At 59.3% G+C, this 23821-nt stretch overlaps 2 protein-coding genes across 2 annotated transcripts in view; both read right to left on the bottom strand.

The window, feature by feature from the left end:
• Positions 1-1898: 1898 nt before the first annotated feature.
• On the bottom strand, positions 1899-8013 carry COQ7 (coenzyme Q7, hydroxylase). The gene is made up of 6 exons (XM_055135938.1): positions 7879-8013; positions 5174-5352; positions 3659-3773; positions 3059-3198; positions 2716-2784; positions 1899-2020 (listed from the first exon to the last, which is right to left on the bottom strand). The coding sequence occupies exons 1-6, from the start codon at positions 7949-7951 to the stop codon at positions 1943-1945; spliced, it is 654 nt and encodes a 217-aa protein (XP_054991913.1). The 5' UTR covers positions 7952-8013; the 3' UTR covers positions 1899-1942.
• A 6102-nt stretch (positions 8014-14115) lies between these two features.
• TMC7 (transmembrane channel like 7) overlaps positions 14116-23821 on the bottom strand; it is a 34104-nt gene continuing 24398 nt past the window's right edge. Inside the window, exons 10-15 of the mRNA XM_004604310.2 lie at positions 22390-22487; positions 20464-20650; positions 19114-19244; positions 16881-17036; positions 16416-16494; positions 14116-14228 (exon numbers count right to left, since the gene is read on the bottom strand). Of these exons, the coding sequence (XP_004604367.2) occupies positions 14154-14228; positions 16416-16494; positions 16881-17036; positions 19114-19244; positions 20464-20650; positions 22390-22487 (726 nt within the window). The 3' untranslated portion in view covers positions 14116-14153. The remainder of the gene's footprint in view (positions 14229-16415; positions 16495-16880; positions 17037-19113; positions 19245-20463; positions 20651-22389; positions 22488-23821) is intronic.

The following is a 23821-nucleotide window of genomic DNA, read 5'->3' as shown; positions in this document are numbered from 1 at the left end:
GGTGACGGAGAGTCCCTATCAAAATCCCTTGGATAAGAGATGGCCGCGTTTCCAGAATCCCGGGGTGGTGGTGGGCTCTCTGAAAATCCCCTTTGTGGCCTTCAAAGTGACCCCCCGACCCCCAGAAGGGCCGGGGGGAGAGCATGAGGGGCTTGCACACGGGCCTGGCCCGGACAGACCTCAGGGTCACTGTGCAGCTCAGCATGACTGGAGACCCCAGACCAAACCCAGAGGGGGCCCGTGGAGCCTGGGAGGGAAAGGGGGTCCCCACCCAGTGGACCCCCACAGGACGCAGGAGGCAGATCTTGGCCATCTGGGGGGTCTCCAGAAATCCTAAGGAGCGCATCAGGGGTCAAAAACAGTCCGGGGGGCTTTTCTTGCTTTTGTTTCTCTTGGGTTTGGGACCCAACCAAGGCAGGCTGTGAGCAAGGCCAGCACTTAAGCCTCTAGGCCTAGACCCCTAATCCTGAATTTTTTTTTTTTTTTTTGCTTTTTAGGTCACACCCGGCCATGCACAGGGGTTAACTCCTGGCTCTGCACTCAGGAATTACTCCTGGCGGTGCTGGGGGGACCCTGTGGGATGCTGGGAATCGAACACGGGTCAGATGCGTGCAAGGCAAACGCCCTCCCCGCTGTGCTATGGCTCCAGCCCGCTATCCTGAATTGCTTACTGCCCCGGTCCACATCCTGTAACTCCCCCCACTTCGGACCAGAGAGAGAATCGGGGGGCTGGAGCTAACTCGGACTCCAGCCTCCGCACCGCCTGGGCCGCCTAGCTCCAGGGAGAGGCTGTTTCCTCACCACCACTTTGCCGCGCCAAGAGCCGGGAGAAAAGCCTGAATTCCCAACAGCGACCACAGAGGCGACTCACCGGGCCGTGCGGTCTCCACGCTGCACGGACCCTGGGCCACCCCCCACCCCGAGACGCTGCGCCCGCAGGTTGCTGCTCCGACTCTGAACAGCGAGCCCGGCAGAGGCGGCCTCCGACTTCCTTCCCTTCACGCTGGTCACATTTTTGAAGCGGGATGTGACTTAATATTTTTTTTTCTTTTTGGGTCATACCCAGCGATGCTCAGGGGACCATATGGGATGCCGGGGATCGAACCCGGGTCGGCCACGTGCAGAGCAAACGCCCTATCTGCTGGGCTATCGCTCTAGCCCTGGACGTGACTTATGACTCGAGCTATTTTTAGGGGTGTGTGTGTGTGTGTGTATGTGTGTGTGACACCCGGCCATGTTCACAGGCAGCCCCCAGCCAGCCAGCAGTTCTCGGGGGGACCAGCCAAATCCAGAACTGAGTTGGGTATTTTTTGGGGGGGCAGGGAAAGATGGGCACCTGGTCATGCCCATCAGGGCCTGGGGGCTGCTCTCGGCGATGCCCAGGGCACCGTGCAGAGTTGGCACCTGGCACAGGATTTGCCGAGTGCAGGACAAGCGCCTTAACCCGGCCCCCCGAAGCCTCCTTCCTAGGGGCCGCACCCCACAACAAGGGCCAGCGCGGGGGTGTGGGCCTGTGCAATGCTCGGGTCCCAGCAGTCGGCGGGGGGGGGGGGGCGGGGATCCCCAGGGGTGAAACTCGGGGCCTCACACAGGCGCCAACACCCCTGGCCCCTGCCAGAGTGGCTCACTGTCCCCGAGCGAAAGGGACTTCAGACTCAGCGGTGCCCGAGCCAGTGGCGGCTCCTTGCCGGGGCTGGACAGTGCCCCGCGTGCCCCCGCCCCCTCCTGTCTGCTGGTGGGCGGTGTGCCCACAGCGTGCTGATGTCTCTGGGCTTGACCCCTGGCAGAGGCCAGTTTCTGCAGGGAGAGGCGGGGGGAGTAACGGGCAAGAGGGCAGACTCGCGCTGTCCCTCGACGTGCCTCACGCCAGCCCCGGACAGACAGACAGACACACGGGCTGAAAACCCTCAGGGTTTATTACCAGCCTCCGCAGCCAGAGACCCTACAGCCTTTCGGACAGGTAGATGGCCGCGCTGCAGCCCGCCTGGATGACCCGCTTCAGAGCACTGTACGCGGGCGCCTGCGGGAACAAGGAGGAGAGCGGGTGAGGCAAGGGGGCCCCACACACTCGGGCTCTGGCCCGGCAGGGCTGCGGCTGCTCTGGGTGTGAAAAAAAACCCAGGGCGGGGCTGGAGCGACAGTGCAGCGGGGAGGGCATTTGCCTTGCCCGTGGCTGACCCAGGTTCAATCCCCGGCATCCCATAGGGTTCCCTGAGCACCACCAGGAGTCATTCCTGAAAGCAGTCAGGAGGAACCTCCGACAGCCCAGGGAACTGACACTGAAGGGGAGGCGTGGGGGGGAGGGGTTCCGAGCTCTGCATCACTGCCGCCTCCCCAGGGAGCAGGGAAAGGCCAAGGGAGCAGGTGGCTGGGGCTGGAGCAATAGCACAGCGGGTAGGGCATTTGCCTTGCATGAGCCGACCCGGGTTCGAATCCCAGCATCCCATATGTCCCCCAAGCACTGCCAGGATTGGTTCCTGAGTGCATGAGCCAGAAGTAACCCCTGTGCATCGCCGGGTGTGACCCAAAAAAAAAAAAAAAGAGCAGGTGGCCAAGGGGTCCCTTGGCATATCTGGAGGAGGCAGGAGGAGGGAGGGAGTGGGGGAAGAAAGGTGGGGGGAAGCAGGGAGAGGCAGGGAAGGGGGAGGCTGGGGGAAGCAGGGGAGGCCAGGAGAGGTGGGGAGGGGGCGGAAGGGGCAGAGCCGGGGGTCTCACCAGCTCGGCGTCGTGGTCCAGGCCGATGTCGTGATGCTCCAGCTCTTCGTCCCGGAACTTCTTGATCACCTGGCCGACAGAGACGGGCGAGCAGGTGAGTGGCCCCGCCTGACCTGGGGGGCGCGCCAGCTGCCACCCGACCCACCCACCCGAGTCCAGTGGACAGAGAACAAGGCCCAGGCCCTTCATGGCTATGACCGCGAGCCTGGGGCCACCGGGGAGATCGGCTCTTTCCCTAGGGGCCCCGCCCGCGACCCACCCAGCCTGCCCTGTGCCCCCACCCCTGCCCCTCCCGGCCTGTGATAGCGGGTGCCGCCGGCCCAGGCCCCGGGGTGCTCAGCACCTGCAGCAGCTCCTGGTACTTCTCGGGGTCCTCCTCCATCAGCGTCCGGATCTGGTTGTTGTAGTGGCGCGCGATGGAGTCCTCCACGGCCACGGTGCAGGCCATGGCCCCCTCCTTGCCCAGCAGGGCCGTGCCCGCGCCTGCGTCCACCAGCCCCGCGCTTGGTCAGGGCGCGGCCGGGCACGCAGGGGGCCGGGCACGCGGCATCCCCCCATCCTTACCTCCACCCCGGGGGCAGCGTCTCCCGCTGACACCCCCAAAGACCCCCAAGCATCACCCCGTGTCACGCGCGGGCGACCCGTCCGGGGGAGCCCGCCCCACTTTGGGCTCGGGACTGGGGCGGGGGAGCCCTCCCGCCTGCTAGTGCTGGGGGGGGGGCGTTGCGGGGAGCACAGCAGCCCCCGCTCCGCGTCACGAGCACCCCTCGGAGAGGTGTGTGGGGGGCGATCACGCAGTGCCCGGCGCCCTGCGCCCTGCGCCCCTGCTCCCAGGGCGCTGACGTCAGCAAGGCCCCCCCAGAAGGGAGGGGGAGACCGGAGGCCAGGGCGGGCCCTGGCGGGGCGTGGGGGGGTCCCAGGAGACCCCGCGCTCCCCACGTACCCAGGGCAAAGCCCAGCACGTTCCACAGGGGCATCAGCGCCGTCGGCCGGACGCGCAGCGCCACCATCAGCTCGCTGAACTTCTGCAGGTGCTCCTTCTCCTGGTCCCACATCCTCTGCGGAGAAGGGAGGGCGCGGGAGGTGGGCGGGTGCGTGAGGAGGTGGGTGGGCGCGGGAGGTGGGCGGGTGCGTGAGGAGGTGGGCGGGCGCGGGAGGTGGGTGCACGTGAGGTGGGTGGGGCCCGTGTGAGGAGATGGGTGGGCGCCCGTGAGGAGGTGGGCGTGCATGCGAGGAGGTGGGAGGGCGTGAGGAAGTGGGTGGGCGCACGTGAGGTGGGTGGGGCACGTGTGAGGAGGTGGGCAGGTGCGTGAGGTGGGTGGGCGTACGTGAGGAGGTGGGTGGGCGCACGTGAGGTGGGGGGGCGCACGTGAGGTGGATGGGGCGCGTGAGGAGGTGGGCAGGCGCGTGAGGTGGGCGTGCGTTCGAGGAGGGGGCGCACCGAGGCAGCGAGACGCGGAGGGGGGCGATGAGGAGAAGCGCCCCCCCTCCCCATTCCCTGCCCCAACATCACGGGAAGCAAACGCGTCGCACGTGTGCGGCCCCTCCCCACCCAGAACCCACCCCGAGAAGAACCACCCGAGCTACTACGGAGGCTCCTGAGAGGCCCCGGGGGAGCGCGGCTGCTCCTTGCCGTCTCCCGTGAGGCAGGAACCCGCGGGGACTCGGGGACGGGCCGGAGACGCAGGGAGGGTCTTGCGTCACCTCCCCCAGAAGCCTCAGTGTCCCAGAGACCCGCTGGGGCCCAGGCGAGGGCAGAGGCCAAGGCCCTGGGATCCCGGCACCCGGAGGGTCCCCGAGCACTGTGGGAGGGACGCCTGCGCGCCAAGCCCAGGGGGAGGCCAGAGCCCGGCCGGTGGGTCCAACCGCCCCCCGGAACCAAACCCAAAAGGAGCATCTCCACTGGGGGAGCAACTGACTCCCCTCGGCAACTGACACTCGCGGGGGTTCTTTTATTTTTGGGGGGGTCAGTGCTCAGGACAACCCCCAGGTCGGTGTCCAGGAGTGACCCTCTCTTCTCTCCCTCCCCGTCTCTCCAGGGACCGCTCCTCGGCCCTCCAAAGAGATTCGCTTCCACTTCTTGGGTCCCACCCGGCGATGCCCAGGGGTCACTCCTGGCTCTGCACTCAGGAATCACCCCTGGCGGTGCTCAGGGGACCGTAGGGGATGCTGGGAACCGAACCCGGGTCGGCCGCGTGCAAGGCAACCGCCCTCCCCGCTGGGCTCTCGCTCCAGCCCCGAGATTTGCTTTCAGGGACGGTGTCCGTCTGCCGACAGGCTGTCTGTCTGTCTGTCTGTCTGTCTGTGCCTGACACACAATCGCGGTCCCCCACCCCCGCCGCAATAACCCATTTTCACTGCTGGGCGGAGGGGAGACGCAGGCACCGCCCCGAGAAAGCAGGACAAGCTGCGGCCCCTTTCTGCAGACCCCCTGGGAGGGGGGCGGGCGAGCACCCACCTGGATGAGCGGCCCCACGCTGCTGCGGCCCAGGACGGCCATCTGCCCCGCGTAGATGCGGTTGGCTCCGTATTCGCCCGCGTGGTCCACCCGGATGATTCGGTCCACGGTGGCCCGGTTGACGCTGTCCAGGGTCATGCCTGAGCTGCGCGCCCTGGCGCCGAGTGTCCCTCCAGACGCTGCAATGGACCAGCGGGCATTCACTCGCCGTTACTCGGAGGCAAACGCGAGACGTTTCGTTTTATTCCTGGGGGGCCTGGCGGGGCTTGGGGGGCCTGGCAGGGCTTGGGGGGCCACGTGGGGTGCCGGGCGTTGAGCCCGGGTCAGACAAGGGTAAGGTATGAATATGCATTCTCACGTAGCCTGGCTTCAACACTCTGGAAACGTGGGGGTCTCCACTGGGGTGTGCCGGGGTCTCCTTACCGAGGTTTGAGTATTGGGGGAGTGGGGCCTGCTGGTGCCATGTGGGCTGGTTCTAACCTTGACCCCCGCTCCCAGGTGGAGCTGTAAACGCCCCGTTAATGTGTGTGTGGGGGGGGGGCTGAGCATGGGGCTCTGTCACAGGAGGGCTAGTCTCCAGCCCCCCCCCCCCCCCAGCTGCGGCTCCAACTCGGAGCGCGCCGGACTCCAGAAAGCCAGCAGTGCCCCGTCCTGCCGGTGGCAGGGGCCTCCCGATGCTTCAGGTGAGAAATGTCAGACAAAAATCAACAAACTCTGCTTATTCCCCGCCCCCTCCACTACCACCAGTTTTTGGCCCTCAATCCAAAGACTGGCCCACTGGCCTACATGTGGGATCGGGGGTGCAGGAAGTGGAAACGGTCTGGCTCTGGCTCCGTAGCTCCTATTGGAGCTGCTTATTTTTTTATTTTTATTTGTTTATTTTTGCTTTTTGGGTCACACCCAGTGATGCTCAGGGGTCACTCCTGGCTCTGCGCTCAGGAATTACTCCTGGCAGTGCTCAGGGGACCATATGGGATGCTGGGAATCGAACCCGGGTCGACGGCATGCAAGGCAAACGCCCTACCCGCTGTGCTATCGCTCCAGCCCCTTATTTGTTTTTATCGTTGTGGGGTCCACATCTGTTCATGCTTGTGGTCACCACCCGGGGACCTGCCGTCATCTGCCTCCACATCTGCTCCCCAGATGTAACCCCCACATCTGCCTCCGCCCGCTTCTCTCCTTCCCACTCTCACCCCTCCCCCCCAATCAAGCTAATGAGAAAACAAAGACAACCAAGCACTCATGAAAACCATTTTTTTTTTCCTTTTTGGGTCACACCTGGCGATGCACAGGGGTTACTCCTGGCGGTGCTCAGGGGACGATATGGGAGTCTGGAAATCGAACCAGGGCTGGCCACGTGCAAGGCGAATGCCCTACCACTCCAGCCCCTCATTTTTTTTTTTTTTTAAGGGGAGGGGAACTATCCTAGTGGTGCTCAGGGAGGGGAGGGCGGGGATCAACTCCCAGGTCCTGCAAGGAGAACATACACCCATGCCCTGTAAGTCAGGACCCCAGCCCACCCCCCTGTTTAATCTTGTCCCGAGAAACAGCAAGGGGCTGAGGACGGGGGGTGTTAATGTCTTGCCACTTCTTCCTTTCACAAGTTTTTATGGAGGGGGGCTCATCTGGAAGTGCTCAGGACTTACTCCTAGTTCCGTGCTCAGCAATCACTCCTGATAGGCTCGGGAAGCCATCTGGGGTGCTGGGATTGAGCCCGAAATGGCCCCACCCAAGGCAAGGGGCCTACCCGCTGCAGTACTGTTCTGGCTGCCTTCCTTTCACAATTTCTGCGGAGTTCCTTTTTGTGTCTCTGGTCTTACTCTTTGGTTCTTCAGAGGACCCCACGGGCAGTGGTCTGGGAACGTTTGTTACAGGGCTCCGGCCCGGGGGTCCCACATACAGGGCACGTGTTCCAGCCCTCTGAGCCACCTCCTGGCCCCTCTGCCCAGTATCTTTCGGCAGGATGGGGCGGGCGGCAGAGAGGGCACGTTGCTAGACTCATAAAACGAGCTGGGCTACTAACCCTGGGCACACCAGACTCACCAAGCCTTTCATAGAAAAACGGCAACGATCGCGTGATTTCCTCCGTACGGGGAAACGTGCAAATAAAGAAAGGTCTTTTAATGGGCAACGGTTACGAGGACAAAATAGGAGAGACAGGAACGAGACATTTCATTTGGAGATGAAAAAGGCGTTAATTATTTTCTTCTTTTTTCGCTTTTGGCTTTTGGACCACACCTGGCAATGCTCAGGGCTTACTCCTGACTCTGCACTCAGGAATCGATCCTGGCGGCGGTGGTGGTAGTGGTGGTGGTGGTGGGGGGGGGGGCCCAGGAGAGGCCGGGGATCGAACCCAGGTCCACCGCATGCAAGTCCAACGCCCTCCCCGCTGTGCTATCGCTCAGGCCCGGGGTCGGCGGGAACGTGCATAAACTTTTGCATGAAGTGGTGCAACAAAGGAGCGTCACACCCGTGTCCAGACCTTCCAGCTGCGCGCACACCAGCCGAAGGGCCTCAGCCAGGAGCGCCCCGCAGGGACCCCCTCCCCACGCGGACCCCGCAGCGCCGTCCGGGGGCCCACCCCGTCGCATGCCTGTGACGTCACATGCTCGCCCCCGTGACCTTCCGGCCCTGACGCTACGGCCGAAGGATCCCCCCCAAACTCGCTAGCACGATGAGGACCCGCGGCCGCACGCCCCCTTCACCTGACAAGGGCCTCCAGGGCCCCATGCGAAGCTGCCGCAGGGAGCGAGCCGCCGCCGCCGCCGCCCCGCTCATCTTTCCGACAGGGACGCGGCTTCCGCGGCGCAGGCTGATGACGCAAGGCCGACGCGCGCCAATCGCCCGCCCCCACCCCGCTGGCAACGCCCCCTCCCTCCCTACCCTTTCACCCCATTGGTTGGGAAGGACGGGAGCGGGGATTGGATTGGATGAGGCGGATATCGTTCACTCGGGGTGGGAAAAGAGTCTTGGGTTGCCATAGAAACGAGGCCGCCTAGCTCGGGCTCAGGGAAAGTGGCGGGCTAGCAAAGTGAGCCCTACAGGAATTCATTGGCATAGTCACCGTATAGGAAAGGTGTTTTGTTTGATTTGATTTATTTTCTCTTCTTGGGTCACACCCGGAGATGCTCAGGGGTTACTCCTGGCTCTGCACTCAGGAATCACTCCTGGCGGTGCTCGGGGGACCCTATGGGATGCTGGAAACCGAACCTGGGTAAGCCGCGTGCAAGGCCAATGCCCTCCCCGCTGTGCTCTCGCTCCAGACCCCGGTTTTATTTTTGTTTTGGTATTTGTCTCCGATACCCACTTACAAAAATAAATTTAGCCCTGAGCGACAGTACAGAGCAGAGGGCATCTCTCACACATTCCTGCACATTCCATCTCGGTCTCTAGATGTTCTCGCGCCCCCTCTGGGTTCCTGGGTCCCCCCCCCCCCCCCCCCGTGCCCTCTCGCAAGGCTCTTCGCGTCCTACCTCTTCTGGGCCCCTTCAGGCGTCGCTGGGCCTGCGCTGTCCCTTGGCCCCACACCTCCCCCGACGGCAAGCTGGGTCCCGTAGAGCAGTTCTCAGAGGCTGCTGCTTTGGCCCATGGTTACTCCGGTGCTTGCTTCTCGACACCCCCCTTCCCAGTGGCCGCTGCGCTGTCCCTCTTCCCGGCTGCATTCACCAGGGAGTCGGCGGGAGGGGTTGGCATCCCTGACTTCAGCGCCACGCTGCGGGCCGTGGGGAAGCCCAGCGCCTGGTACTGGACTTGCAGCTTCCCGTGGACACAGGTGTGGGTCTGTGTGCGTGTGTGCGTGTGTTTTGGTGGGGGTGGGGGTGGGGAGACTCCGCAGACACTGAGAGTGGAAAGTGCTGGGGTCCCCTGCCCCACGGCAGGACGTGTCTGCCCGGAAGAGGTTGACACTTTCTAGGGACGGTCACCCGCTCAGTGCTGGGCACTCACTCACTCACTGTTGTCGTCCAGCCATGTCCTTCCTTCTGTATGTGTCTCTCCTCAGGCACCTGCCCTCCCGTGGCCTGTTCTGGGGTCTCTGTCCAGCCCCCTGTAACTCCAGAGTGCCAGGCTGTGGCTCCGGCCCTGCTCACCTGCTCACACACAAAATAAATAAAATTCTTCCGCTTTAAAGACAAGGAAACTTTGGGGTTGGTGGTGTAGCTTAGTGCCTTGCATGTGATATTATTATTATTATTATTATTATTATTATTATTTTGCTTTTGGTCACACCCAGCGATGCTCAGGGGTTTCTTCTGGCTCTGCACTCAGGAATTATTCCTGGCGGTGCTTGGGGGACCCTATGGGATGCCAGGGATTGAACCCTGGTCAGCTACATTCCAGGCAAATGCCCTCCCCACTGTACTATCACTCTGGCCCCTAACATGTGATGTTAAACAGCAAAAAAAGCAGCCCAGAAGCCGACACTCCCCATGTACAACCACAGACCTCCCACAGACAAGCGCATCTCCATTACCGACTCAACTATGAACGCTTTTGTTCCGGGGAGGGGAAAACACCATCTGAGGTGATCTCCTCTGGGGCGTGGGAAAAGGGGGCGTGTTTCAAGTAATCTCAAGCCTACCAAGATTCAAACACATCCACCCTCAGCTTCCACAGTGCCAGAGCGGGACGATCTCTCCCCACAGACCAGGGATGTCGCTGAGCGTGGAGCACTCGAACCCCGGCTGGGGAGGCCCCTGGATTCGCGCCCCTCGATCACATGCACAACGCACAGCACGCCTCTGCTGGCTCTAACGCTTCTCTGTGGCCGAGGAAGAACAGGAGCTCTGGAGGGGCAGACCGGCTTGCCAGAGGCCAACAGCGAACGCAAACACACACGATCACACTCGAGAACCTTCAAGATCTGGTTTCCTCAGTAGTTTAATGCACGTTTGTTAGTGTTTCTCTTTAACATGTACACTGAACAAGACATATAAGAACATCCAAGTAAGAGGTACACAAACATTTAACAAAAATATATTAGCATAGTCATATTTTATAATAGGAGAGAAAACAGCATCTTCTCTCTCTCTCTCTCTCTCTCTCTCTCTCTCTCTCACACACACACACACACACACACACACACACACACACCCCAAAATAAAAACACTGGACAGTCCTTAGAAAAATGGTGCAGACGAGAACATTCCAGATGAAATGACAGGGCCTGGGAATGCCAACTCCAGTGCTTGCCTTTCTAAGTGAGGGTAGAATGAACTCGGTTACTCAGAGTCCATGAACTAGTTTTGAGACTTGAAAGACGCATGACGAGGGCCAGGAGGAGGCTCCAAGGACTGACTCGCCCCTGGCAGGCACAAGACCCTGAATCTAACGCCAGCACCGATGGGTCCTGAGCAGCAAGAGTTCCCAGGGACACGGAACCATCAGCCCAACCCAACTGGGCTGAATATCGCTGGGAATGACCGCCCCCCTACCCCCGCACTGCTGGAGAGACAATACCCCCTCTCCAATTTTTTTTAAAAATGCATACACCTTAATAACAGAGAAAGCTTGAAAAATTCATTGGTATCACAAGTATGGACTGGAGCAAATAGCGTAGCCGGTAGGGCGCTTGCCTTGCACTTGGCCGACCCGGGTTCTACTTCTCTGTCCCTCTCGGAGAGCCCTGCAAGCTACCAAGAGTATCTTGCCCACAATGCAGAGCCTGGCAAGCTCCCCATGGCATATTCGATATGCCAAAAACAGTAACAACAAGTCTCACAATGGAGACGTTACTGGTGCCCGCTCGAGCAAATCGATGAACAACAGGATGACAGTGCTACAGTGCTATCACAAGTATACAAATATCAGGTCAAAATTTTTTAGCGGGGCTGGAGTGATTGTACGGTGGGGTAAGGTGCTTGCCTTGCATGCAGCCAACCTAGATTCAATCTCTGGCATCTCATATGGTCCCCTGGCACTGCCAAGATTGATTCCTGAGTGTGGAGCCAGGAGTCAGCCCTGAGCATCGCTGGGTGTAGCCTCCAAACAAACAAAATATGTATCTTTGTTGTTGTTGTTGTTTGCTACACCCGGGCTGGAGCGATAGCACAGCGGTAGGGTGTTTGCCTTGCACGAGGCCTACCTGGGTTCGATTCCTCTGTCTCTCTTGGAGAGCCCAGCAAGCTACCGAGAGTATCTAGGCCGCATGGCAGAGCCTGGCAAGCTCCCCGTGGCATATTCCATATTCCAAAAAACAGTAACAAGTCTCAAAAATGGAGATGTGTAGGGGGTATACCGGGGATTTTGGTGGTGGAATATGGGCACTGGTGAAGGGATGGTGTTTGAATAAGGTATAACTGAGACATAAACCTGAGAACTCTGTAACTTTCCACATGGTGATAAAATTAAAAAATAAATAAATTAAAAAAAAAATGGAGATGTGGGGCTGGAGTGATAGTACAGCAGGTAGGGCGTTTGCCTTGCACGTGGCCGACCCGGGTTCGGTTCCCAGCATCCCATATGGTCCCCTGAGCACCGCCAGGGGTAATTCCTGAGTGTAGAGCCAGGAGTGACTCCTGAGCATCGCTGGGTGTGACCCAAAAAGCAAAAAAAAAAAAGAGACGTTACTGGTGCCCGCTCGAGCAAATCGATGAGCAACATGATGACAGTGCCAATACCAGTGCCAGTGCCATACCCGTGCCATACCCAGTGGTGCTCAGGGCTTACTCCTGGCTCTGTACCCAGGAGTCACTCCTGGCAGGGCTTGGGGGACCCCGTGGAGTGCCGAGAATTCAAACTGGGGTTGGCTTACACACTTGTGCCATCTTCTCCAGCACCCCCCCCACCCCGTGTATATATTTTTAAAGTGTCCTATGAATGTAAACTTCCTGGAAGAGTGACAGCTGGCGAAGGGAAGGGACACAGAGCCGTCAGCCCTTGGGAAGCTGGCTTCGCCCTCAGACAAGGAGTAACTGGGCCAGGGGAGCAGAGGGGGCGTTATTTCCCACGGCAACTGCTCTCTTTTTAAGTTTTCCCTTTTGATTTCTGGCCCACACCCAGCAGTGCTCAGGGGCAAGAGCTCGGGGGTTGCTCCTGGTGGGACTCGGGGGACCGTGTGGCCCTGGAGATCAGTCCCTGGTGGGGTAAGGGCTCCAGACCCCCAGCCCCAGCACCTGCTTTCTAAATCCCCCTACCTTTATTTTTGGTGTGGGGGGATGGTGGTGGGGGTTCTTACTCCTGGCTCTAAGCTCAGGGCACATCACTCCGAGTGAGGCTTGGGGCCTGCAGGTGGGGGCTCGAACCCAGGTCGGCTGCGCGCCAGGCAAACACCCTACCTGCTGTCCGATCTCTCCGGTCCTGGCCCCTGACCTGAAAGTCCAGGCAGCACCAATGCAAGGAGGAAAAGCGATGGCCGGTGGGGCTGGAGCGATAGCACAGCAGGTAGGGCGTTTGCCTTGCACGCAGCAGACCCGGGTTCGATTCCCAGCATCCCATAGGGTCCCCTGAGCATCGCCAGGGGTAATTCCTGAGTGCAGAGCCAGGAAGAACCCCTGAGCATCACCGGGTGTGACTCAAAAAGAAAAAAAAATGTGATGCCCGGAAGGCCCAGGTACCCCGCAGTCACTTGGGGGAAATAGGCTGAAGCGACTCAGCCCTGAGAGCGGAAAGGCCGGTGGAAGCCGCCGTTGAGGTATAATCTGTTGCATAGATCACTTTCACCACCAGCGGGCCGCGCCGCCCGTTGGTTGGCTGGAAGAAGAAAGTGGGCAGCTGAAAGATTCCCAGCACCGGGAAGGTGACGGTGGCACCCCCTACCCAAGTGCGTGTTCCAGAACCAGCCTGCGGGCTCGCCCACGGCTCCTGCATCACAAACCACTGAGCCGCCCTCCCCTCAGTCAGACCTGCCAGCAGCCCTCTCTCAGCCTCTCCCTAGAACGGGAACTGTCTCTGAGGGAGGCGCCCCTCCCTGCCCCCCCCCCAGGAGGGCAGAGGAGGGACACGGCAAACGTTCTGCCTCTTCCTTCTGAGAGCCCAGAGCCCCACGTCCAGGCTCGGAACACAGGAGAGCGGCCGGCCGGGGAACTGCCCTCGGGGGCCGTCTCCTCCCTCAGGCTCGGCTCACGGGCGGGAGGAACCACCCTCTGCTCCGGCGAAAGCCTCTCTCCCTGCTCCACCTGAAAACCCACGTCTCACGGGGCTGAGGCCATAGCACAGCGGGGAGGGCATTTGCCTTGCACACAGCCAACCCGGGTTCGAGCCTCGGCATCCCGTATAGTCCCCCGAGCACCGCCAGGAGTAACTCCTGAGTGCAGAGCCAGGAGGAACCCCTGAGCATCGCCAGGTGTGACCCCAAAAAAGTCAAAAAATACATAAATAAATAAATGAAAATCCACGATCTCTCGGAAGTCCACACACCTGTGCCGAAGATCCCGTCCCAGACCACTTCTTCCTTGGGATCACATCTTTGCCCAAACCCAACACCCCCCTCACCCACACCCACCCTGAGACTCCCGCCCTGCCCCCAGCTTGTGAACGGAAGCTCTGGACACAGCCAAATGAGGAAGCCTGGATCTCTGGGAAACCAGACGGACCCCGCCCCCAGGTGCCGTCCAGACACCTGGCATGAAGGGCTGGGGCCACCGCTGAGGGTGACTCCAGACTTCCCAGTGGCCTGTGGCCCTCAGCTCGGCTGGGCAGGGTCCCCCCCTGCCCTATAACTTGGTTTTCCAAGTCACTGAAATGTGAAATCGGGACCGAGGATGTAATCCTGGCCCCCGGGAAGGCAAACGGGGAGACGCTTTCCAGGAGAGGCGGGGACTTGAGAAAAATAGAAAACTTTAAGGACAAAAAAATACATATATACACGCTAAGCTGCCAGGGATGGAGCCCAGGGCCGCGCCCACAAAGGAGACTGCTCCGTGGCCGAGCCCGACTCCCGCCCCCCACCGGCCCTCCTTTCCGGATTCTGCCCACACCGGGGCAGGGGGTGTGGTGGGGGCTGGCTCGGCTCGGGGGGCCACACGCAACAGGATCTGTGTCATCACTCCCGGGGGCTCCTCGTGTCCCTTTGGGCTTCCGTTAGCTTCTGGATTAGGTACCGCTTGTCCCGACTTTCCTAAAAATGGGAGCGTGGGAGAGAGAGGAGGGGGAGAGAGAGAGAGAGAGAGAGAGAGAGAGAGAGAGAGAGAGAGAGAGAGAGAGAGAGAGAGAGAGATGGAGAGAGAGGGAGAGTGAGGGAGGGAGAGAGTGAGGGAGACGGAGAGAGGGGGAGAGAGGGAGAGATGAGGAGAGAGGGAGAGAGGGAGCGGGAAGGGGAGAGAGAGGGAGGGAGTGAGGGAGAGAGAGAGGAAGAGAGGGGGAGAAAGGGAGAGATGGGGAGGAGAGAGAGAGAGGAGGAGAGAGGGAGAGAGGAAGAGAGGGAGAGAGGGGAAAAGAGGGAGAGAGGAGGGAGGGAAAGAGGGAGAGAGACAGAGAGAGACACAGAGACACAAGAGGGAGAGAGGGAGAGAGAGACAGAGACAGAGAGAGACAGAGAGACAAGAGGGAGAGAGAGACAGAGAGAGGGAGAAAGGGAGAGAGACAGAGAGGGAGGGAGGGAGAGAGGGAGAGACAGAGAGAGAGAGGGAGAGAGAGGGAAGAGAGGGAGGGAGGGAGAGGGAGGGAAGGAGAGAGAGCACATTGATCATAGTTGGAAACCAATTCAGCCTAAGGAATCTCCCCTCTGAGTCCAGTGCCGGGAACCGAGCCCCATCAGGCCTTCTCACTGTCTGTCTGTCTGTCTGTCTGTCTGTCCCTCCAGGCCACCTGTCCACAAAGCAGTGAACGATGTCTGTGGGGTTGGAGAAGTTCCTGGGGTTGAACCCAGGGATTCACGTGTGCAAGGCACGTGTCCTACATGGAGTGACATCCCTGACCAGTACGTGTCCTACATGGAGTGTCATCCCTGACACTGGTCAGTATCTTTCACCTTTTAAAATGTTTTTTGTGGGGGGAGTAGGAGGGGGGAGGGAGAGAGTCCAGCGGGGAGGGCACTTGCCTTATACGCAGCTGACCCAGGTTTGATTCCCGGTATCCCAAGGGGTCCCCTGAGCACCACCAGGAGTAATCCCTGAGCACTGCTGGGTGTGTCCACCCCAAAGAACACCCTGTTTATGGGGGGGGGGGAGGGCTGGAGGGACAGTCCAGGAGAGGAGCGTTGCCGGTGGCTGACCCTAGTTGAGTCTCTGGCATCATATGGTCCTCCGAGCACTGCGGGGGTGACCTGACACCACCCCCACGCAACCACCTATGCCTCTTTGGGGTCCGAGGATGTGGGTCAAGTGGCAGAGCACCTATAATGTGCGAGGCTCTGAGTCTGACCCTCACTATCAGATGCTCCCCCAAACACCACCTGGTGTGGCCCCCACAACTAACAACGAAAATACCCACCAGACATCACCTTCCAGAAGCTTCCCTCAAGACTGTACCCAGCTTCCTGCCAGAGCGCTGGGCTGGGACCCTGGCCCCATCCATCCCGGGGTCCCCTGCCCCGCCCCTCCCTCCCTCCCCCCCATTGGCTCCTTCTCATCCCTCCAGTGTCCCCTGCAATGTCACCTCCTCCAAGAGGCCTTTCACAGTTGCGCAGGCCAGGTGGGCCTGGTTTGGCCGCACTGCCCTTACTCTCGGGGGGCTCTGCGGATAACACTGCACAGCCAGACCACCCCGAGGCCGCAGCAGCTGTGCACCACATCCGACGTATAGGCACTGTTTCCCCAACAGCATTTTTTTTTTTGCTTTTTTTTGGGTCACTCCTGGCTCTGCACTCAGGAATTACCCCTGGCGGTGCTCAGGGGACCCTATGGGATGCTGGGAATCGAACCTGGGTCAGCCGCATGCAAGGCAAACGCCCTCCCCGCTGTGCTATTGCTCCAGCCCCCCAACAGCATATTTTGATTAGGAGGAAAAAAAAACAAACAAACCCAAATTCTGTTTTGAGGGGGTCCCACCTGGCGGTGCTCAGGGGCAGATGACCTCGGCTCTGTGCGTGGGTTGCGTGTGTGTGTGTGTGTGTGTGTGTGTGTGTGTGTGTGTGTGTGTCTGAGCGTGGAAGGCACAGTCAGAATAGCTCAGCAGGCTAAGTGCACGCAGGACCCCAGAGTCAGAAGCAGCCCCCCTGCCCCCCCCTCAGCACCCAGCCGGTGCGGCCCCTCCCGCAGAAACAACGCGCTCGGTAGGGGTGAAGGCAGAGTGTGGGGGAACAGGGGCGGGTGGGCGCCGTGACGCGTCACCCGCTGAGGGCCCTGGCCCCGAGGAACTTCCTCACCAGGGACAGCTGTTCCCGGAGCTGCAGGATCACCCGCTTGTGAGCTCCGGCCAGCGCGATGAAGTAGAACATGATGAGGCTACGAGGCAAGGCGGGGAGAGGTCACTCGGGAGCTGTGTCCCTGCCCGCTCCCCAGAGCATCCGTGAGGGAGCGTCGCCCCCGTCCCACAGGGGCGTGGCATCTGCAACCCTGGTCCCCTCACGCCGCACTCGCTGGCCATGCCCGGTGGTTTCCAGGCTACTGCACAGGGGAAGAGCCGGGGGCACGGAACCCCCTGGCCACGGGCTCCGTCCATTGCCCGCCTGTGCCGAGTGAGCGAGTGAGCAATACTCGAGGTCAGGGGCCACCTTTACCGGGTCCCATTAGGTCAAGGCACGTTAGCTCGGTGGCCCTGAGCTCCTCCCCCCGCCCTCGGCCCCACCATCACCAAATAATGGCGCAGGGGACGGGTGGCGGCAACTCACCAGATGATGATGAAGAAGGGCACGGCGAAGGCCTCCGAGGTGACGCCGTGGACCAGAGACTGCAGCGAGCTGGGGAAGGTGCTCACCGTGCGGGGCACCACGTCCCACGAGGTGTTAAAGTTGGTGAACGGCCCGCAGGCTTTGGACGACTGGATGCTGGTGAGACACGTGACACTGAGTGACAAGGCTGGGTGTCACCCCCTCTCCCCCACACACAAACACTCCTGGGTAACAGAATCCAAAGGAACTGCTTTTTCTTTTTCTTTTTGGGTCACACCCGGTGATGCTCAGGGGTTCCTCCTGGCTCTGCACTCAGGAATCACTCCTGGCGGTGCTCGGGGGACCCTATGGGATGCTGGGAATCGAGGCAAACGCCCTCCCTGCTGTGCTATCGCTCCAGCCCCTGCCTTTTTCCCCCACCTGAGCAGAGGAGGATTTATTCGCCTTTCCTGCCTTGATTTTCTCTCCGAAGTCCAGCTCCTTGCCCTCTAGCACATGGCCATCTGCTCTTGGTGGCTCTTGGTGACAGACCACCCCGGCTGGGTCTTGAAGCAACGCACTCAAGAAGCCCGCCCTGCAGGAACTGCGCCCCCAGAAGACAGCTGATCTGGGGCGTTCTTTTTTTCCTCTCCTCGTATTTCTTCCAGAGTTCCCTCGATTGCTTATTGTTTGACAACCGTTTCCTCTTCGGGAGTCAACCTGTCTCCCTTCTTGCGACCAAGGGGCAGCGCCTAGCGGGACTCGTCCCACGCCCGGCTTGGTGTGCTGTTGATGGGTACGAGGCGGTTCTGCATCAGCGTTTTGATGGCGGGCCAGCTCACCATTGGAAACATTGTAACATAAAGGGGCGTGAGGTCAAAGCCCCGACAACACCAATGGTCTTGTCATGCCAGGGCAACACTCTGAGCCCCAGGAGAAGTTCCCCAGGTGCCTGACCTCCGAAGTCTTCTAGAATGTTCTGGGGAAACATGACATCCCACCAAGTCTCTGGCCGAGACCCCCCCCCCCAGTTTACACGGCCCCTGGGGTGGATGAGAGAGAGTCTAGCCTCCAGGCTTTTAAGTTAGGGGTAAGAAAAAGAGGGTTGTGGGACCAAAGAAATGGCAGAGTGGGCAAAGCACTTGCCTGGCACACGTCCAACCTGGGTTCGATCTCTTGAACCAGGAGTGAACCCTGAGCGCAGAGCCAGGAGGAAGCCCTGAGCACTGCTGGGTGTGGCCCCAAAGTGTTCTTGGCCCCAGGCACGCCAGGGGCCTCAGGCTATCTGTGGCGCCTTCTACAGTCCAGCAGCAGCGCTGACCAGTGTCCACACCTGCAAAGGCGCGAGGGTCTCTTCTCTTGCCCTTTATTGGAAGGACTTTTCTGGACTCCGGCATGGAGAGTCAGACCACGCAGGAGAGACGTGACTGGGCGGAGTCTTAAGCTTCTGGTACTTCGCTCAGAGAGTTTCTACGATGCCCTCATTCCACACGAGACACCACCTCCCTGGTGCCAGGTCCAGCCCCGGGGGTCGCCCACGTGCCTGGCCCAGGGAAGGCCTAATTTTTTTTTGGGGGGGTGGGGGGAGTCAGAAGCGTCAATGCTCACACACTCAGGAATCACTCCTGGCGGTGCTTGGGGGACTCTATGGGATGCCAGGGATTGAACCCGGGTCAGTCGCATGCAAGGCAAACACCCTCCCAGCTGTGCTATCACTCTGACTCTGGGAAGGAATAATTCTTCCATAAGGACTAGGAGCATTTTCTTTTCTTTTCTTTTTTTTTTTTTTTTTTGCTTTTTGGGTCATACCTGGTGATGCACAGGGGTCACTCCTGGCTCTGCACTCAGGAATCACTCCTGGCGGTGCTCAGGGGACCCTATGGGATGCTGGGATTTGAACCCGGGTCGGCCGCATGCAAGGCAAACGCCCTACCCACTGTGCTATCACTCCAGCCCTGACCAAGAGCATTTTCATGAGGAGAAACAAAGCTGCACCCCAAGAGAGGAGGAGAGGGGCCCCCGGGGAGGGCCAGGACAGAGTCAACTGCTCCCTAGCAAAAAAAGCAGCCCCGAGACAAGTTCTGCGGGGGAAGGAGGATATTTTCCTGGGGGGGCACATGGGAGGGAAGCTGGCTCAGTCAGAAGCAGCACTGCCTGACCTCTGAAGGAGGGAGAGTAAGGTGACAGAGGGGTACCCCGGGTCTGCGCACGCACACGAGGCAAGAGAAAGTTCTAGAAACAAAGCCATGGTTACCGTGCCACGCTGGCTGTCAGTGGGATGATCGCCAAACTCAGCCCAATCAGCAGCACCAACAGGAAGAAAAAATTTGAATTGGATGCTCGGAATTGCCTTGGGGAGGGTCTGCAGGTATAGAGAAGACTCATCTAGAGGGGAGAGAGAGGAAAGCTCATTGCAATGGGCACAGCTTCCATGAGGTACAAGGGAAGCGTCAGAACATTCTTCAGTGGCCCAAACAGGTAAAGAGCCGGACCCAGTTTCAGGCCATACTAAAGAGATAAAGATGTCAGAGTTGGAGTGTCAGAGTCGGAGTGAACGAGGCTGAGGCCGCAGAGAGGTGAACCCAGGCCCAAGTGCCGGATTTAGAATCTTGGCTTGGACAAGCACAACCTCTTCGAGCGTCGGCTTCCCGACGTGTAAGCGACACTCCCTCCTTCAAGTTGTGGGTGCAGGTATGACACACTGGTCTCTGCGAAGGCTCCGTACCTGGGGCACCTCTGGTATCGTCACCACCCACTATGATTACCGTCCGTCTCACGGCCACTCTAACGGGGCCCCCTTCGGAACCCCACGCACTGCCGTCACCTCCTGGGCCGGGCTGGTCAAGGGGGGGGGTCCCTGACAGAGAGAGGGTCTGGAAGGCCCCGGGGCCATAGCTGCACTGGGGCTACCTGTGGGCAGAGTTGGTTTTACAGCAGAGCGGAGGAGGTGTGGGTCACCAGCCACGAAGCGGTCACTTCACCCATTGATCATCTGGGTCATGGACAATGCCTGGGATCTGGTAGCAATCCAAACACACACACACACACACACACACACACACACACACACACACACACACCACCCAGGATGGAGACCAGAAATAAAAGTCACACACACACACACACACACACACATACACATACACACTACAGGATGGAGACCAGAAATAAATGTACTCTCCCCCCACACCCCCCACAGAATGGATACTAGAAATAAACGTATCACACACACACACACACACACACACACACACACACCCCCCACAGGATGAAGACCAGAAATAAAAGTACCACACACACACACACACACACACACACACACAACCACAGAATGAAGACCAGAAATAAAAGTACCCCCCCCAACATACACACATATGATGGAGACCCAGAAATAAAAGTATCAGCTCCAAGCACACACACACACACACACACACACACACACACACACATCCCACAGGATGGAGACCCAGAAATAAACATACCGGCTCCAAAACCGAAAATCGCCTTTAAGGGCCAACGGATACAGGAAGCGAGGCGGGCACTGGCCTTGCTCGCAGTGACCCAGGCTCGGCCCCCGGCCCCCCAGGGCCCCACTTCTTCTTACCTCCTTCACATAAAAGATAATAATAAACTTCAAGGTGGCGATTGCAGGGAGGAGGGGGGAGAAAAAGGTCCCCATCCAGCAGATGGTCTGCCCGTACACGATGCCCAGGACGTTGTCCGGGATGGAGAATTCCTGCTGCCCCCAGCACTGAATCAGCCTCGACGACGAAAAGTACGTCACCAGGATCCTGCGGACACACGGGACGGGCCCCTGGAGTCCCCGCAGCTGCGTCTCAGGCAGGAAGGCGTCAGGTGTGAAACCTCATTTCTCCACACCTGGCTGTGACCCCACCAGGGCTCGGGGCGCTGAATTTGGGGTGTAGGCGTACAGGGCGGCGGGAAGAGGCTGATTCTCTTTCCTTCTCTCACTGGCGGTGCTCAGGGGCCCCACCTGGCTTGCGCTGAGAGGTGGCTCCTGCGAGAGCGCAGGGACTGTGTGGGACCAGGGAATGAACTAAATTTTTTTTTTTTAACTTTGAAGATTTCAGGCTGGAGCAATAGCACAGCGGGTAGGGCGTTTGCTTTGCACGCGGCCGACCCGGGTTGATTCTCAGCATCCCATATGGTCCCCTGAGCACCACCAGGAGTAACTCCTGAGTGCAAAGCCAGGAGTAACCCCTGGGCATTGCCGGGTGTGACCCAAAAAGAAAAAAAAAAAACAACAACTTTGAAGATTAAAATTGGGGGTGGTCAGAGTGATACCAGGGGCCGAGGCATCTGCCTTGCATGTGGGTGGTGATGGCAGAACTGGTTCAAATCCCCACAAATGGTCCCCCCAGAACCGCCAGGGGCCAGGGCCAGGAATAGCTGGAGCACTACCAGGTGTGGTGGGGACCGTCCCCAAATTAAGAAAAAAAAAAAAAAAAGAAAAATCAATGAAAAGGGCTGCTGGAGTACCCGAACAGCGGGGAGGGTGACTGCCTCGCATCGCCCGGCTCAGCCCCCAACACCCCACATGGTCCACGAGCCCAGTAGGAATAACCCCTGAGCACCGCTGGACTAACGTTATTTTCATTTCTGTTTTGTTTGGAGTCATACCTGGCAGTGCTCGGGGCTTACTCCTGGCTCCGTACTCAGGGATCAACTCCTGGCAGTGCTCAGAGACCCATATGGGATGGGGATCGAACCTAGGTCAGCCACATGCAAGGCAAGTGCCTTGCGCCCCCACCCCACCCCATGCCTCTGGCTCCAAAGTTTTATTAAGGGCTTGGCAGCCCCCTGGCTTGCCTGCTTGGACACAAGAGCAGCTCTGAGGGCTGAGGGGACAGAGACTGGGCACTCAACAGTGGCCCAGGGCTAGAGAGGGCTGGGGGTGTGTGTGACAGGGCCGGGGGTGCCCAGCAGGGAGAGCTCGAGTGTAATCAGAGCACCAGGAGGGCCCCAGGAGGGTCCCACCCAAATACCGCTGGGCTGTCCCCCCAAGAAACAAAGCAAGCCCCAAACCCAGTGGAGCTCTGAGGGATGGTCCTGAGGGACCGTTCTCAGTGCTCCCGTCCCTTACTCCCTTTGGTCCTCACGAGGGGGTTCTCAGGGGTCCTGCTACTGTCCCCATTTCACAGGTGATGACTCCGGCTTCAGTGGCCGGCTCTGGGCCACGCAGTTCACAAGGGGCGCAAGGGGTGGTGCTGAGGCTTGAACCCAGAACAGGAAATGGGGCCTCCGTGGACTGGGCCCAGAGCACAACCAGGGCACCCGTGGCCCCTGGCGGGGAGCAGGGACGCCTCTGCCCCCCCTCCCCCACGCTGCAGCTTCACGGCACCTAACGGACTCTGGGCCCAGTGTGGTCACTGGGCTTCAGGGACCATGGAATCTTCCAGCAGTCTCCTGGGAGCTCCTGGACAGGAGGGATGGAGGAACAGAGGGACGGAGGGACGGAGGGACAGAGAGTGGGAAGCAGGCGAGGATCAAGGGCGTCCCTTCCACTTACTTCCTTGGAAAATCCACAAAGAGAGTCACAGCCAAGATGATGATGAGGTCAAAGATCATCAGCTTGTACATTTCCTGCCCAACCTGGGTCTCCCAGCACTAAAATATGAGAGAGAGAGAGAGATACAGAGACAGAGACAGAGATACAGACAGAGACAGAGACTCACACACACAGAGAAACAGATAGAGACACAGAGACACACACAGAGAAACAGAGGCAGAGAGACAGAGACACATAGAGACAGACACAGAGGGAGATAGATAGACAGATAGAGACAGAGACATATGCAGAGAAAGAGACAGAGACATACGCAGAGAAACAGAGACAGAGAGACACAGAAATAGACACAAAGAGAGACAGAACAGAGACAGAGAGAGATAGAGACAGAGAGAGATACAGAGACATACACAGAGAAAGAGACAGAGACACAGAGATAGACACAAAGAGAGAGAAAGACAGAGATAGACACAGAGACACACACACAGAAACAGAGACAGAGAGACGCAGAGATAGACACAAAGAAAGAGAAAGAGATAGACATAGAGACAGACACACACAGAGAAACAGAGACAGAGAGAGAAACACAAAGACAGAGACAGAGAGACAGGGAGAGGGAGAGGGAGAGGGAATGAGGATGAGGACGGATGGTGCCCAACTCAGCAGAGAACCCCCAACCCTCACACTCCTCCCCATGCCCCAGCACCCAGACCCCGCTGTCCTTAGGAGGGTCAGCAGCCAGTGCCCCTCCGTGGCCCAGCTGGACGAGCAGCTCCCGCCACCCTGAACAGGGCCCGCGCCTGCAGACTCGCCGCGCACAGCAAGCGGCCTGGCCAGGATTCAAACCTGGGGCTCTCTGTCCACCAGCTACGGTGCCAGGACAGAGCTCAGGAGGGAGGGCCTTGCGTCCCGCCATTCCCACCCCCAAGGCACCACTGAGCTCTCCTTGGGCAGCCCTCGTGGTCCCAGGACGCCAATGGACAAGCTTTATTGATTTTTTTTTTTTTTTTGCTTTTTTTGGGTCACACCTGGCAATGCACAGGGGTCCATATGGGATGTTGGGAATCAAACCCGGGTCGGCTGCATGCAAGACAAACGCCCTACCCGCTGTGCTATCACTCCAGCCCATTTATTGATTATTTTTTTTGCAAGGGGAATTGGGGCGACACTCGGTAATGATAAGGGCTCTGTCCCAGCTGTGCACTCAGGAATCTCTCCTGGTGGGGCTCAAGGCATGTGCCACCACTCCTGGCATCTGGGTGCCAGGGATCAAACCCAGGTTGACCACGTGCAAGGCAAGAGTCCTACTCAGTATACCATCTCTCCAGCCCTATGAGCTCTATTTTTAGTAATAATAATCATCACTGTATCACTGTCATCCCGTTGTTCGCCGATTTGCTCGAGCGGGCACCAGTAACGTCTCCATTGTGAGACT

This window comes from Sorex araneus, chromosome 4 (assembly GCF_027595985.1).
Source record: "Sorex araneus isolate mSorAra2 chromosome 4, mSorAra2.pri, whole genome shotgun sequence".
Classification (NCBI taxonomy): domain Eukaryota; kingdom Metazoa; phylum Chordata; class Mammalia; order Eulipotyphla; family Soricidae; genus Sorex; species Sorex araneus.
Note: the sequence above shows the minus strand (reverse complement) of the source record. Positions and strands in the feature narration are given on the sequence as shown.

Coding starts and splice junctions, on each gene's coding strand:
- COQ7 (XM_055135938.1), bottom strand. CDS start 7,951: ATGAGCGGGGCGGCGGCGGCGGCGGCTCGCTCCCTGCGGCAGCTTCGC. Junction 3,199..3,658: donor CGTGCTGGGCTTTGCCCTGG/GTACGTGGGGAG, acceptor TGGTGGACGCAG/GCGCGGGCACGGCCCTGCTG. Junction 2,785..3,058: donor AGTACCAGGAGCTGCTGCAG/GTGCTGAGCACC, acceptor TCTGTCGGCCAG/GTGATCAAGAAGTTCCGGGA.